The sequence below is a fragment of the Salmo salar genome, chromosome ssa01 (assembly GCF_905237065.1).
Source record: "Salmo salar chromosome ssa01, Ssal_v3.1, whole genome shotgun sequence".
NCBI classification, from domain to species: Eukaryota; Metazoa; Chordata; class Actinopteri; order Salmoniformes; family Salmonidae; genus Salmo; species Salmo salar.
In genome coordinates this window covers 139,169,921-139,186,396 of record NC_059442.1, presented here as the reverse complement: position 1 = coordinate 139,186,396, position 16,476 = coordinate 139,169,921, and the positions used below count along the sequence as shown (strand labels likewise).

The 16,476-nt window shown below is 40.7% G+C and overlaps 1 protein-coding gene across 2 annotated transcripts in view; it reads right to left on the bottom strand.

Moving 5' to 3' along the window:
- The window catches only part of LOC106565740 (G-protein-signaling modulator 1), a 45,144-nt gene extending 29,609 nt beyond the window's left edge, over positions 1 to 15,535 (bottom strand). For both annotated transcript variants that reach the window (XM_045691038.1, XM_045691043.1), the window contains exon 1: positions 15,287 to 15,535. In XM_045691038.1, the coding sequence (XP_045546994.1) occupies positions 15,287 to 15,345 (59 nt within the window). In that variant the 5' untranslated portion in view covers positions 15,346 to 15,535. The remainder of the gene's footprint in view (positions 1 to 15,286) is intronic.
- Positions 15,536 to 16,476: the final 941 nt, after the last annotated feature.

The following is a 16,476-nucleotide window of genomic DNA, read 5'->3' as shown; positions in this document are numbered from 1 at the left end:
CCTAGAGCAAAATAATCGACATGTACGTGCTCGTGAGTCTCACCTTTGCACAGAGGGGTGTGTAGCCTATATTACTGTGTATCCCAAACTGTTCGGATGCTACAGACAGAAGTTGGCAGATCGGCTGTACCGACTTCAGACGAGTCTCAAGATGCTTGTATGGGTTATAGAGCAAAACGGAGAACACCATCGTGAGAGTCCCATCCAGTGGCGTAAAGTACTTAAGTAAAAATACTATATAGTACTACTTAAGTAGTTTTTTGGGGTAGCTGCGCTTTACTATTTATATTTTCGAGAACTTTTACTTTTACTCCACTACATTACTGTGCTTTTTACTCCATACATTTCCCCTGACACCCAAAAGTATTCGTTACATTTCGAATGCTAAGCAGGACAGGAAAACGATCCAATTCACACACTTATCAAGAGAACATCCCTGGTCATCCCTACTGACTCTGATCTGGCAGACTCACTGAACACATGCTTTGTTTGTAAATTATGTCTGAGTGTTGGAGTGTGCCCCTGGCTATCTGTAAAGAAAAAAAGAAAATGCTGCTGTCTAGTTTCCTCAATATAAGTCATATAAAATTATTTTTACTTTTGATACATAAGTATATTTAAAACCAAATACTTTTAGACTTTTACTCAAGTAGTATTTTACTGAGTGACTCACTTTTACTTGAGTAATTTTCTATTAACGTATCTTTACTTTTACTCAAGTATGACAATTCTGTACTTGTTCCACCACTGGTCTCATCTTTCAATAGAGAGGTCAAAATAGCTTGTAGGCCAAACCCTCCGGACACTACAGACGATTTTGTGAGGAGCGATTTTTTTCAGGACGTTTCATTGTCAGACGAACACTGTTCTGGCTCTGTCACCTTTCACCGCAGATGTGGAAGTGCAACATAAGCGGATGCGGTGGATTGAGACTCAACCAATGCAAAAAAACAACAGACCTGTAGCTTAAACTGACAGATTTTTCTAGGGATTATTTTTTATTATGCTAATAGAATTTCCACAGGGGCGCGGACATTGACCATAGTGGGTTTTAAACCCTAAATCAGTAGCTATATCGTTGTTTGCGCTTTGCTGTGTGGCCTGTACTTATTCATTGAGGGGGAAAAACAAATCATCAGTGAGTTAGGAGTGTTCAGCGGGAGCTAATAGAAATATGCTAATTTAACACAGGCAATGTTTAGTTGAATATTTACCCAAGTATATGATATCCGAATACTCATTCACACTGTGAGGTTACTGAAGGAGCCAGGGGCACATTCAGCAGGATGTAACGTTTTGTTAAATTCAGATAGAAATATGCTATGTATAACAAATATGCCTCTCTGACATGTAGAATAAGGAATCACATCGGCTCTATTCATGCATTTCTATCTGCAACATTCCACAACGTTTGGCTACTGGATGCGGCCCAATTTGAAGCCAGGATAAACCTCCAAAGAGTGGAATCAAAAAGGGAGCCATGGTTACTCTGGGCCAAAGATAGATAGTACTCAAAAAGGAATAATACATTTTCCCTCCGTGACAGTTGGTCTTTGCATAGTAACACTAAGTCGCCATAATATACCAGTAAAAAAGGCTGTCATGTGGTTTTATTGAAGATATTGGGAATCAGTGTGCAAAAATGTGGAGTGGAATTATGGTTTAGTCTGTAAAAGGGAGGAGATTTGTTATTGTAGCATGCTTCTTGATGTTTTGTTTTTACCTTGGATGTTTTCATTAATTACTTTATAGTTGAGGACAATGAGGAAATTACAACGAGCGAGAAGGCGAGAGAGATCTTTAATAAGCTTACACCACTGAATGTGGAATCCTTCTAGACAAACAATAATTACACAGCATGTCATAAAACACCCTCATGCCGCTGAGCCACAAAGTAGTCGCATAAAAATGTGGTGTGTGTGACCACAGAGACTTCGTTTAGTCTTAAAATTACAGTTATAAATTCAAACGAGGTCAAACGATTTCCTCTTTCCCAGAAACGATATGGATACTTAGATCATGTTTCTTGCCTTGCATAAAGCTCCCAGATGTTGGCTGTGAATTTTTTTAAACATATGTAGAGTGTGCTTTCTCTTCCCTGAAGGGAAGTTATATTGGGAAAGTATATATTTACAATTAAAACAGGCACAAGCTTCATCTGTGTGGCCTGAACTCAAGACCCCAGCAGTAGTCAAGCATTATAGTGCCAATAAAAATGGAAGATGTCTTTGTTCTGATTGCGTAATCAGAGTTATTTTTACATGACCTTTCCCTTGGAAAGGAGGCAAAGGGGTCATCGGGGACAGTTGAGTTGAACAAGTGACAGAGAATGTCCTAACTGAAGATGTGTGTGAGTAACATTGACCCGGCAGACAGACGAAGGTAGTAAAAAAACAACAAGAGAAATGCACTGACATAAATCTTACATTATTGGCATGTATTGGAGGGTTTTAAGACCCGGCTCCAATACTGTATTTTCCCTGTGGCTGTTCTAAGAATGTGTCTGTGTGGTAAAGTCTGCCATGCTCTCCTCTGATTACTGCTCAACTTGGTCTGTTTGGAGACAAGCATCCCATAATAACCCGCCTGTGGTCTGAGGGAGACGGCATGCTAGCCCAACACTCATCATGGCAGCCCCCGGGTTACACGTCCTCGTTGGTCAGTTTACAGGAAGTGAGTTTTGTGAGTTCATCAGAGGTGGCTGTGTCATTGGTCGGCCACACTTATCAGAAGAATGGGTGAACTTAAATGTGTCTGTCTGTTGAGAGAAGAAAAGGTTTTGGTTGAACTTTGACCGTCTGAGTGGAGACATTAGCATGGTTAGGTAGGTTACTTTCTAAATGTAATCCATTACAGTTACTAGCTATCTGTCAAATTGTAATCAATACAGGGCCGGCACCAGAACAAATCAGATTGAAGGGCATTTGATTTAGAAAGGGGGGCACGTTTTTTTTCAGGTGCGCCTGCACACATTTTTTTAAATGGGTTTTATATTGAAGACATTTCTACCAGTCTGCGTGCCAGTTATGATTTTCATATGCGCGTTGTCGTCGGACAGTTTCATTTCAATAATAACGTTTTTGTTCATCAAAATCATTGTCTCTTGATTAATCATAAAATAGAAAAGTTATAATTCAACTAATGCGAGAGCCCCAGTCTCTGCCATATGGACACATTGATACACCTTGATCCATTGGCAGCTAAAGAAATGAGCGTGTGGAACTCAGAGATAGCCTATAGGCTAATGCAGCAGTAGGCATACAACTTTTATTGTCAACTAACAAAAAATGAATCAAGCCAACAAATAAAAGGGGCGGCAGGTAGCCTAGCGGGTAGGAGTATTGGGACAGTAACTGAAAGGTTGCTGGCTCGAATCCCCGAGCCGACAAGGTAAAAATCTGTCATTCTACCCCTGAGCAAGGCCCCCTGCACCTCTCTGATTTTATGACATTTCCACTGGATACAGTATATGGGATCATCAGATCATGATATTTTGTTTCACACCGAGGAAATATTTTTCAAATACAGTGAGGAACTATTATCATTTGCAATGGATGTTTAAAAAACAGACTTCGTTGACTTACTGTGTGAGATGAAGAAAACATGTCTGAGAAGCTCAGCTCATTGTTGGACGTGGTGAGTTAAGACAATCAGACATCCCCAAATGGGCACTTCGCTACATTTGCGCCCAGCAGGCCAGGTAAGCTACTATGCATGCGAGATCCCTCAACATTTAACAGGACAGAGAAAGCAGACACATGCTTATTGCTCATATGGAGCACTCCAGACAGAAGACAATGACAAAATGGACAACTCTTAAATGATGGTTATGAAATAAACCAAAACTTGTTTCTCACAAGTGTAATAGGTTGCGAACTCTGCAAACAACGTTTCCACTCCGACAATGAGAATGGTAAATGACTGATTTAATACATGCATTAACATTAATGAATAGAACCAAGTGACGGGGATTAACGATACATTTTACTACTGGTGACATATGCACATGCACGGCGCTACACCGGGGCTAGAGGGGGCTATAGCCCCGTCACAAATCTGCGTTGCCCCAGTTAAGCCCCCTCAAGCATTTTAGTATTTAAAAAATATATAAATAAAAAAAATATGTTAAAGTTAATAACCAGGCATTCTGTTCCCAATCCTATCCCTGGCTGCGTGCTCGTGCCTTGTGTGTACCCTATGGCTGGCATGCTTGCGTGCTCGCGTGTGTGTGCGTGCGTGTGCTTGCGCACGTTAGGCTATGTTATGTGAGCTAACTTGTAGCTAGCTAGTCGCCCATCTCACCCCGTTGCAATGGACTGTTTTCTGATCAAGAGAAGAGTACGGGTAGAAATTGAATATCCAGACCCTGTCTCTGAGGGGGCTGAAGAAGAGGGAGCTAAGAAAGATGAGTCGGAGAGAGAAACTCATGAGCCACGACGTGAGAGAGAACCAGAGCAGTTCGTCGCTGCTAGGTGCTCCACAGCCACCGTTAGCTGCACTGTTAGCACAGCCACCGCTCCCTCTGATTTAAGCCAGTCACCTGTTGAAGAACCAAGGCGGCCTCTTCTTCGGCATTATCCAGTCACAAAAGTTGGACAGCAGGATCGCTACTTCAATCGTAGATGGTATGAGGGTTACAAATGGCTGGAATATTCTATTTCAAAGGATCGTGCTTTCTGCTTTGCATGCGGCCACTTTCAGCATCCAGGAAACCATTGTGGAGAGAAGGCGGCATTTACCCATGATGGCTAACAGAACTGGAAGAAGGCGACAAGTTCATTCAAGACACACAATGCTAGTGTGGAGCATAAATATGCAATGACAGCGTGGAATGAGTGGACTATTCAGGAAGAGTCTGGCTCAACAATATGCAATTCTCTATGTGCTGGACATTTGAAAATAGTCAGAGAAAACAGAGTATATGAGATCAGTTGTGGAGTCATTGCGTTACACTGCATACCAGGGACTTTCACAGAGGAGACATAGAAAACGACACGGCTGTCAACAAGGGAAACGTCATTGAACTTTCATGGGCAAATTCGACAAAACAGTTGCACAGAAAATCTGAGATAATAGTAGAAATGCTAAGTATACGTATCATGATATACTGAATGAAATACTGGGCAAACCCTCAACTCAGCAACCTTGTCTGCCTGTCCATACACGCAGAAAGAACCAAGGCCCTGGATGTCCAGAAGATTATAGACTAATTTGCACTGAACCACAACAGACGCATCGTCCTTCTATAAAACAACACTTGGTGAGTATCTGAAAGGCCTTTTATTTATTGACAGAGCATGCCTGTCTGGTGGTGGGAACATGATTCAATCACGCTGATCTGGATGGAACAAGAAGATGCATGCATATTGTCGGCCTACAAGTATTTTTGCAATAGAAATATAATCGCTAAGATTGTGATAGCCAGCTCATTTTACACCATGTGTGCACAGTGGACAGGCATAGGGTAAATGCACTTCTTGTTGTGGCTGCACTGTGGATATTATTCCTGTCATTTCTGGTGTTGTGATAGACATTTAATCCGTAACATTATAACCAATACACAGCATGATGCATGTATATTGTCGGCCTACAAGTAATTTCTGTTTGCAACAGAAATATAATCACTAAGATTGTGATGATAGCAGTTTGTTTTACAAGTGTGTGTGTGTGTGTGCACAGTTAACAGGCATAGGCTAAGTGCATTGCACTTCTCATTGTGGCTGCACTTTGGATATTATTAATTTCATTTATGACGTTGTGATAGCCATTTCATCCAAAAACATTATTACCAATGCACAGTTGTCTGATTATGCATATGGTATAAATGCACTTGGTGCATTTTGGATGTATTGTGGTGCCAAACCCACTGGCTCCAGGTCATCTATAAGTCTTCGCTAGGTAAAGCCCCACCTTATCTCAGCTCACTGGTCACCATAGCAGCACCCACCCGTAGCACGACCTCCAGCAGGTATATTTCACTGGTAACCCCCAAAGCCAATTCCTCCTTTGGCCGCCTTACCTTCCAGGTCTCTGCTGCCAATGACTGGAACGAATTGCAAAAATCACTAAAGCTGGAGACTCATATCTCCCTCACTAGCTTTAATCACCAGCTGTCAGAGCAGCTCACAGATCACTGCACCTGTACATAGCCCATCTGTAATTAGCCCATCCAACTACCTCATCCCCATACTGTTATTTATTTATTTATTTTATTTTTTTGCTGCTTTGCACCCCAGTATCTCTACTTGCACATTCATCTTCTGCACATCTATCACTCCAGTGTTTAATTGCTAAATTGAAATTATTTCGCCACTACGGCCTATTTATTGCCTTTACCTCCCTTATCTTACCTCATTTGCACAAACTGTATGTAGACTTTTTCTATTGTGTTATTGACTGTATGTTTGTTTATCCCACGTGTAACTCTGTGTTGTTGTATGTGTCGCACTGCTTTGCTTTATCTTGGCCAGGTCACAGTTGTAAATGAGAACTTGTTCTCAACTAACCTGGTTAAATAAAGGTGAAATACATTTTAAAAATGTAAAAAGAAGTTATTGCTGAAAGACCTTTGCACGTGAAAGACGTTTTTGTCATTGCCTTGTGGTCACTTGTGTTAGGCTTATAGCTATTTTGTTGAATATTTTTTGGCCAAATTCAATTAAACTACATTTATATTGAATGTGCTATGCGCCATATCTGCTTTTATTGAAAAAGGAGAATTTCCTTATAACTCTGAAGTCATGAAAATCAACTATTTTCTTAGCACCCCTACGTATTGGTCAAGCCCCCCCTTGGCCCCGGGAGAGAAAAAATCCTGGCGCCGTGTCTGCATATGCAATGTGGAATTTATAAATAAAACAAAAAATGAAAGGGCAAACAATTCACACAATGAATGCGCAAGAACTGGTGAGAGACAGGAGAGCTGAGCGCATGCATTCTGGTGAGCGATGGCCTATTTCTTCACAACACACCCCTCCACTTCTTTTTGTCCCAACAATTTAAATTATACTCAAGGGAAACAGTACCCCTCTGTCTTACTATATCCTGTTGGGGCTAGGGGGCAGTATTTGCACGGCCGGATAAAAAACATACCCGATTTAAACTGGTTACTACTCTTGCCCAGAAATGAGAATATGCATTTAATTAGTAGATTTGGATGGAAAACACTCTAAAGTTTCTAAAACTGTTTGAATGGTGTCTGTGAGTATAACAGAACTCATATGGCAGGCCAAAACCTGAGAAGATTCCATACAGGAAGTGCCCTGTCTGACAATTTGTTGTCCTTTTGTTGCATCTCTATCAAAAATACAGCATCTGTGCTGTAACGTGACACTTTCTAAGGCTCCCATTGGCTCTCTAAAGCCGCCAGAAAGTGGAATGGGGTGTCTGCTGTCTCTGGGCAAAGTACAACAGCTCTGTTTGTGAGTGGTCAGCCTGGGGACAGTGAGACTGAGATGCGCGTTCACGAGAATTCTCAATTTTTTTCTTTCAGCCTTTGAATGAATACAACGTTGCCCGCTTGGAATATTAACGCTATTTTATGAGAAAAATAGCATAAAAATTGATTTTAAACAGCGTTTGACATGCTTCTAAGTACGGTAATGGAATATTTTGACATTTTTTGTCACGAAATGCGCTCGCGCATCACCCTTCGGATAGTGACCTGAATGCACGAAGAAAACGGAGCTATTTGAATATAACTCCGGATTATTTGGAACCAAAACAACATTTGTTGTTGAAGTAGAAGTCCTGGGAGTGCATTCTGACAAAGAACAGCACAGGTAATACAATTTTTCTAATAGTAATTCTCAGTTTAGTGAGTCCCAAACTTGGTGGGTGTCAAAATAGCTAGCCGTGATGGCTGAGCTATGTACTCAGAATATTGCAAAATGTGCTTTCGCCGAAAAGCTATTTTAAAATCTGACACCGCGATTGTATAAAGGAGTTCTGTATCTATAATTCTTAAAATAATGGTTATGTTTTTTGTAAACGTTTAGCGTGAGTAATTTAGTAAATTCACCGGAAGTTTTCGGTGGGTATGCTAGTTCTGAACATCACATGCTAATGTAAAAAGCTGTTTTTTATATAAATATGAACTTGATTGAACAAAACATGCATGTATTGTATAACATAATGTCCTAGGAGTGTCATCTGATGAAGATCATCAAAGGTTAGTGCTGCATTTAGCTGTGGTTTTGGTTTTTGTGACATATATGCTTGCTTTGAAAATGGCTGTGTGATTATTTTTGGCAGGGTACTCTCCTGACATAATCTAATGTTTTGCTTTCGCTGTAAAGCCTTTTTGAAATCGGACAATGTGGTTAGATTAACGAGAGTCTTGTCTTTAAAATGGTGTAAAATAGTCATATGTTTGAGAAATTGAAGTTATATTATTTTTGAGGTATTTGTATTTCGCGCCACGCGATTCCACTGGCTGTTGAATCACTGGCTGTTGAATCGCGTAGCCCAGGGAAGTTAAATAGCCCATATATCTGATGCCGTCTGGCCAAAAAGAGTATGACATGCCATACTGTTTTTGTACAGACAGCATCAGATACTGTACATGGGCTACACATACTGAGACATAGGGGTTCTGTTTTGCTCGCTCGGATGCTTTACCTGAGATTGATGCATCTTTGTCAGGGAGCGCATCTCGGTCAAATTATCAATATTGAAATATTTTATTTGGACAGGCAAGGAGGTATGGTAGGGTGCACCAGGCCCCCTAAAGCCTGCCCATAACGCCGGCCCTGAATCAGTAACACAACTTTTGGATTACACACATTCATTATAGTAATCTGATTACTTTCAGTTACTTTTTGATGACTTTCCCCTTAGAGGCATTAGAAGACAAGTGATCCATCAAATGCATTTGGTGTGTCATCAGTGGTCTCTGACTTGTGGTCAGACTTGCTCAAGTGGAACAAACTTAACTTCAATGCTGAATTGAATGTTATTGAGAAAACAACAGAATTTGTAAATAATGTCTTTTTTTTAAACATCCTTTCTGAATTTAAAAGTAATCCAAGAAATAATCTTCTAGTTTTTCAAAAGTATCTGTAATCCGATTACAATATATTATGTAATCAGTTACTCCCCAACCCTGCAAATTAGTCTGTACTCAGTTTAGGGTGAAAAAGTGAGAGATCAATCCCAAATGGTAAAACATTTGATGATTTGTGGTGGAATGCCCATCCACCAAGATCTCTGATTTCAAAGCTAATATGTAATTTATACCAGGATATACAGCACTAATAAAATCAGACTATAACATTCTCTGCCTTGATATTTGGCACAAACTGATATCAATGTCAATGTAATAGTAATGCGTCTCGTTTTATTCAATAAACATATAGATCTGTACCACAGACCTGTGGTTTTCTGACCAAGCTTTCCAATTCTCCAGCTTCTCCCATCCACCATAATGACAAGCCCAGCAAATATTGGACTATGGTGAGTTTCCTCTGGTTCTGATAAAGGTTACTATTATATTGATCGGGGTTCGGCCTGAGACCTGAAGACAGTTGTTTGCCTTCAGTTTCAGTTGAAATAGCTCTATAACCACCCACGGTAATCAAATATATTTGAGTGTGGGCATGAGTGTCAAGGTGACACAGTTCAGATCTGTCCTGTTACATTTGGCAAGGCCAGAGTATGTGTCATGTGATGCTTGGCTGAATGTGTATATGATTCTGGGTACTATGATTCTGGGTGCTATGATACTGTTCTCTTGGCTGCTTCCTTGTTTGGCTCAGGAGAGCTGTGCTCAGAGTACTAATCCGACCATAATTACAGCGAGGCAAGGCTGGTTGTCAGGGGAAACCAAAAAGAAACTCTCCAGGAATGTTTTTTCTCCTCAGTAAGTGTCCCTTTCAGTTTTGGCTGATCCCTGTCTTCCCCTCCTTCTCTCCTCTCTGTTTTTCCTTCTCTATCTTTCTCCTTCTCCTAGACTCTCACTATAATAGATGGTGTCAACAGATTTTACTGTCTGTGGAATTGGGAGAAAGTTTGAAGGAATGTAACCAAAAAAATGTATATTAATATCACATTAATACCACATTCAATGCCTCTTAAAATAGACTGATTTAACAGCGATGGCGCACTTTGCTTGAGGAGAAAGGTTTGGTTTATGCCTTTATAAGGACCTCAAAAGATCTCAGTATGCATGTGAGCAGGTTATTCCTGATACACAGGTGGCTGTGTTTATCTCTCCAAGAAGTATGAACACACAACAACAACAAACAGGGTGCACAACTTCAGGTCATGATGAGGCCTTCATATTACAGTGCCATATAGAGGTTTCCTGAATCCTTTTCTCTATTGCTCTTATAGTCTAGCTACATCAATTGAATGCAATAGATAATGGAAGAACTTGTCATTGAATATTTTGACAGAGGAAAACCTCTTGGTCACGGACAGATGGAGTGCCAGACACTGTTTCAGCTCTGTACAGGAACACCGACATTAGCTCTGGGACTAATGAATAGTCATCTGCTGTGTTAGAAAACAGAGAGGGTCTGAAGCACCTCTTCAGAGCTGAACCTCTCCATACTTCAGTATTGTTGTGTCTGCACTGCCCACAAAGCCATGAATGGATCGTTGTGTATCAAACACAAACAGATGAATGAGAGAGACTTTATTTAGCTTGTGATTAAAAAATTGCCCCAGACAATGCCCTGCTGTTGACTAATCTGTGTTTTTCCCTTTACTCACGACACAAACACACACATGGATGCACAGACGCACACACGCACACAGAGTACCATATAGGGTTGTTCCATTTGATTTCAATCATTTTTTGACCACAACCCTTTTGATTTGAACCAAACTTTCCAAACATACTGTATTAGCCCATTGAAGAAGTGGTCAGCAAGTTACTTTATGAACCTGAATGCCAAAATGTTTAGGAGATACAGTAGGTTGCTCAAAGCTTATTTCGCACACCCTAACATGAGACATCCATGTCTTCATCACTGGAAAAGATAAATGGTTGAGTTTATCATTTGAAAGTTTATAAACAGGATAGTCAAATTATTTAATAATTTCTTGAAAAATAAGTTAAATAACAATGTCATTTTTTTTACTTTTTAACATCCATCACCTAAACTCTGATTTATTTCATTTTTGCATACATTGTAGCTTAGACCCTATTTTACATCATCTGAGGTTTTTGTGTTGTGCCTGCCATCGGTTTAGACACAGCAGACTCTTGAATGCAGGGTGGGTGCATTTCAATCATAGAAATAGAATTCATAGAATTAACATATCCCTTCAGACCACTGCAATTTAGCTGGTACATATTTACATTTTAACTTCCAATTATTACCACAACGATGGCCGTCGGTCCACCCACCATCAAATGTCAACTTAGAATATAAATTCCCATGTATCGATATTTCAACAGGAGTCATATGGAAGATTAACAGTATAATTTAAAACAACTGATATTCTATTTCAAGTCAATATTATCTAATGTGTGGACCTCCAACCATCTTTGTGCTACCATTTAAGTTGAAATGTCTATTTTATTCCCATTTTAGTATATTTATCAGCTAAAACATGTTCAATTCAAGAGCATATTCAAGAGCATGTTGTGTCTCAACCAAAGACTTGCACAACACAAACAGCTCAGATAATATAAAATAGGGTCTAAACCACAACACATGCAAAAATGAAGAAAAAAAAACGGAGTTTAGATGTTTTTAGATCACTTACAGCGAAGGTAAAAATGATGACACACTTTTTGTAAAACTTTTTTTCAAGAAATTATACAATGGCTTTTAAATTATATCAAACAATGGTTTCTTTTTTCCAGTGATGAAGACAGATGTCTCATGGTAATACGTATAGAAAGTTTTGTTCGAATCAAAAAGAGTTGTAGTTAAAAACTGATAGAATTGATCAAAACTGATCAGCCTCCAGTATTTATGCTGCAGTAGTTTATGTGTCGGGGGGCTAGGGTCAGTCTGTTATATCTGGAGTATTTCTCCTGTCTTATCCGGTGTCCTGTGTGAATTTAACCTGTCTGGGCTAGGGGGCAGTATTTTCACGGCGGATAAAAAACATACCCAATTTAAACTGGTTACTACTCTTGCCCAGAAACGAGAATATGCATATTATTTGTAGATTTTGATAGAAAACACTCTGAAGTTTCTAAAACTGTTTGAATGGTGTCTGTGAGTATAACAGAACTCATATGGCAGGCAAAAATCTGAGAAAATTCCAAGCAGGAAGTGGCCTGTCTGAGAATTTGTAGTTCTTCTTTAGATTCTCTATCGAAACTACAGTATCTGTGGGGTTACGTAGCACTTTCTAAGGCTTCCATTGGCTCTCTAAAGCCTTCAGAAAGCGGATTGAGGCGTCTTCTGTCTCTGGGCAGAGTATAGTAGCTCAGTTTGTCAGTGGTCTGCCTGGGGACAAAGAGATTGGATATGCGCGTTCACGAGACCACGCTATTTTTTATTTTCCTCTTTGAATGAATACACTATTGTCCGGTTAAAATATTATCGCTATTTTAAGAGAAAAATACCATAAAAATGTATTTTAAACAGCGTTTGACACGCTTCTATTTACGGTAATGGAACATTTTCAATTTTTTTGTCTCGAAATGCGCTCGCGCGTTACCCTTTGGATAGTGACCTGAACGCACAAACAAAACAGAGGTATTTGGACATAACTATGGATTATTTGGAACAAAAACAACATTTCTTGTGGAAGTAGCAGTCCTGGGAGTACATTCTGACGAAGATCAGCAAAGGTAATACAATTTTTCTAATAGTAATTCTGAGTTTAGTGTGCCCCGAAGTTGGCGGGTGTCAAAATAGCTAGCCGTGATGGCTGAGCTATGTACTCAGAATATTGCAAAATGTGCTTTCGCCGAAAAGCTATTTTAAAATCTGACATAGCGATTTCATAAACGAGTTCTGTATCTATAATTCTTAAAATAATTGTTATGTATTTTGTCAATGTTTATGATGAGTAATTTAGTAAATTCACCGGAAGTTTTCAGTGGGGATACATTTTCTGAACATCACACACCAATGTAAAAAGCTGTTTTTTTATATAAATATGAACTTGATTGAACAAAACATGCATGTATTGTATAACATAATGTCCTAGGAGTGTCATCTGATGAAGATCATCAAAGGTTAGTGCTTCATTTAGCTGTGTTTTGGGTTTCTGTGACATATATGCTTGCTTGGAAAATGGCTGTGTGATTATTTTGGGCTATGTACTCTCCTAACATAATCTAATGTTTTGCTTTCGCTGTAAAGCCTTTTTGAAATCGGACAATGTGGTTAGATTAACGAGAGTCTTATCTTTAAAATGGTGTAAAATAGTCGTATGTTTGAAAAATTGAAATTATTGCATTTTTTAGGTTTTTGTATTTCGCGCCACGCTGTTCCACTGGCTGTTGAATAGAGTGGGACGGTCACGTCCCACTAGCCCTGAGAGGTTAAGTATGCTCTCTCTAACTCTCTCTTTCTTTCTTTCTTTCTTTCTTTCTTTCTTTCTTTCTTTCTTTCTTTCTTTCTTTCTTTCTTTCTTTCTTTCTTTCTTTCTTCTCTCTCTCTCTCTCTCTCTCTCTCTCTCTCGGAGGACCTGAGCCCTAGGACCATGCCTCAGGACTACCTGGCATGATGACTCCTTGTTGTCCCCAGTCCACCTGGCCGTGCTGCTGCTCCAGTTTCAACTGTTCTGCCTGCGGCTATGGAACCCTGACCTGTTCATTGTGATTACTATTATTTGACCATGCTGGTCATTTATGAACATTTGAACATCTTGGCCATGTTCTGTTATAATCTCCACCTGGCACAGCCAGAAGAGGACTGGCCACCCCTCATAGCATGGTTCCTCTCTAGGTTTCGTCCTAGGTTTTGGCCTTTCTAGTGAGTTTTTCCTAGCCACCGTGCTTCTACACCTGCATTGCTTGCTATTTGGGGTTTTAGGCTGGGTTTCTGTACAGCACTTTGATATATCAGCTGATGTAAGAAGGGCTATTTATAAAATTGATTTGATTTTGATTTGATTGAATCAAATGGAACGTACCTATATACATAAACACACGTTGTGCAGTGCATATTTACATATCCATTTCTCTGTTGTGGTGTGTGTGTAACATTATATTTGGATAGTCCATCTGTAGACGCTCTACAAACGATCTACTAGCCCTAACCCTCATCTAAACCCTAACCCTTATTCTAAACCTAACCTTAGTAGGCTGTTGCTTATGAACAGATAGAACTGCATGACCATCTGTAGAGCATCTGCAGATGGAAAATCCGGACTATCCAAATAAAGTGCCCGAAAAACACAGGATTAACCTGTGTATGTGTGTTTGAAAGAGAGGGTAGCGTGATGACCTCGCAGGCCCTGTGAATGTTCATTCACAACAGTCATTAACATTGCCAGCAGACATTTTTTTTGTTTTATTTAAAGCTAATGAATCCAACATGGTCTTACTGCTGATTCAGACAATCGACACACACTTTCATGTATCCCTTACTAGTTTAGGACATTCAAATCTAGAATAAAACTGACACACCATTATTTTCACTGTCATACTCTCTATACAGTCTATAATTAAACTGTCCATAATGTTTAACCTTAAAGCAATGTGAAACCAATTGATATAGTGCAGTCAGTAGTAGAGAGCACAGGGAGGGAACAGACAGAGACAGAGAAAGACATGGCTGTGCAAAGACACGGGAAGATTCATACACCCCTAGACAGACTGTTGCATATACAAATCCACCTACCGCAGATAGACTTAACTGAGCAGCTGTGTGCTCTGCTTGTTCGTGTGTGTGTGTGTGTGTGTGTGTGTGTGTGTGTGTGTGTGTGTGTGTGTGTGTGTGTGTGTGTGTGTGTGTGTGTGTGTGTGTGTGTGTGTGTGTGTCAAATATTGAGCCCAATCTCAGCTGAGACGCTCCACTCCCACGTTCTTCATGGCCCCTTCCAGTCTGCTCATTCACTTAAGATCCCACAGAGCAGCATCAAGATCAAAGTCTGGGAGAGGAAAGGCTAAGCTATCCAGGACCAAGGCCAGGAATGAGGCTTTGGCTGGAGCCTACTTCCAGGGAGTTGTGGCTAGGCTAGCTCCCCTGTCTTGCCCTCCTCAGGCAGCCAGGCAGAGAGCCGGCAGCCCTTGTGTCTCTCAGCCCTGCCGCTCCCTCATATCTCCCCGTCTTTCCACTCTCCTCCCCCCACTAAGAACAGGGTCTGTCAACCGTCCAGGCGTCCCACATCACACTAACTCCCCCCCCCCCTCCAGCTCGGGTCCTACCTCGTGTGGAGCCTCTTGCTGGCCAGATCCTGGTCCACACCGTTAGCAGACTGAGCCATGGGCAGTGTCCTCCTGTAGCTAGCCCTTCACAAATATTTATTCAAGCTGCTCAAGACCTCTTTCACTGTGCTGCTACTACCGCTTTCCTAGCAGCTCTCTCTGCCTCTCTCTGCCTCTCTCCCTCCCTCACTCGCTCTCAGCACAGCAATGGCAGATGCTGAGGAAGTTAGGTATTGTGCAAATAAAGCCATATAAGGCAAGCCCCTCCCCCGCTGCTGACATCACAGAGTTTTGTGTGTGTGTGTGTGTGTGTGTGTGTGTGTGTGTGTGTGTGTGTGTGTGTGTGTGTGTGTGTGTGTGTGTGTGTGTGTGAACAAACAGGGCTGCTGACTAAAGGGTAAATTACAAATTACAACTGTCTCTTGCCGTGTTCAAAACAAAAAATCCTGCCGGGCTGTAACACCGCCTGTTACGGCAACTGCACCACACACAACCGCAAGGCTCTCCAGAGGGTGGTGCGGTCTGCACAACGCATCACCAGTGCCAAACTACCTGTCCCCCAGGACACCTACAACACCCTATGTCACAGGAAGGCAAAAAAGATCAACGACAATAACCACCCAAGCCACTGCCTGTTCACCCCGCTCCCATCCAGAAGGCGAGGTCAGTGCAGGTGCATCAAAGCTGGGACCAAGAGACTGAAAAACAACTATCTCAAGGCCATCAGATTGTTATACAGCCACCACTAGCACAGAGAGGCGGCTGCCTACCTACAGACTTGATATCACTGGCCACTTTAATCAATGGAACACTAGTCACTTTAATAATGCCACTTTAAGAATGTTTACATATCTCGCATTACTCATCTCATATGTACAGTATATAATGTATAATGTATCATTCACTATCTATTGCATCTTAGCCGATCTGTCACTGCTCATCCATATATTTTATACTTAAATATTCTTATTCCTTTACTAGACTGTGTGTATTAGGTTTTGTTGTGGAATTGTTAGATATTATGTGTTAGATATTGCTGCACTGTCAGATCTAGAAGCATAAGAATTTTGTTACACTCGCAATAACATCTGCTAACCATGTGTACTGTATGTGACCAATAAAATTTGATTTGACATAGGTCGCACACACAGACAGGCTCTTTTTCTCATACTTCTCTTTGTTCTTTTCTT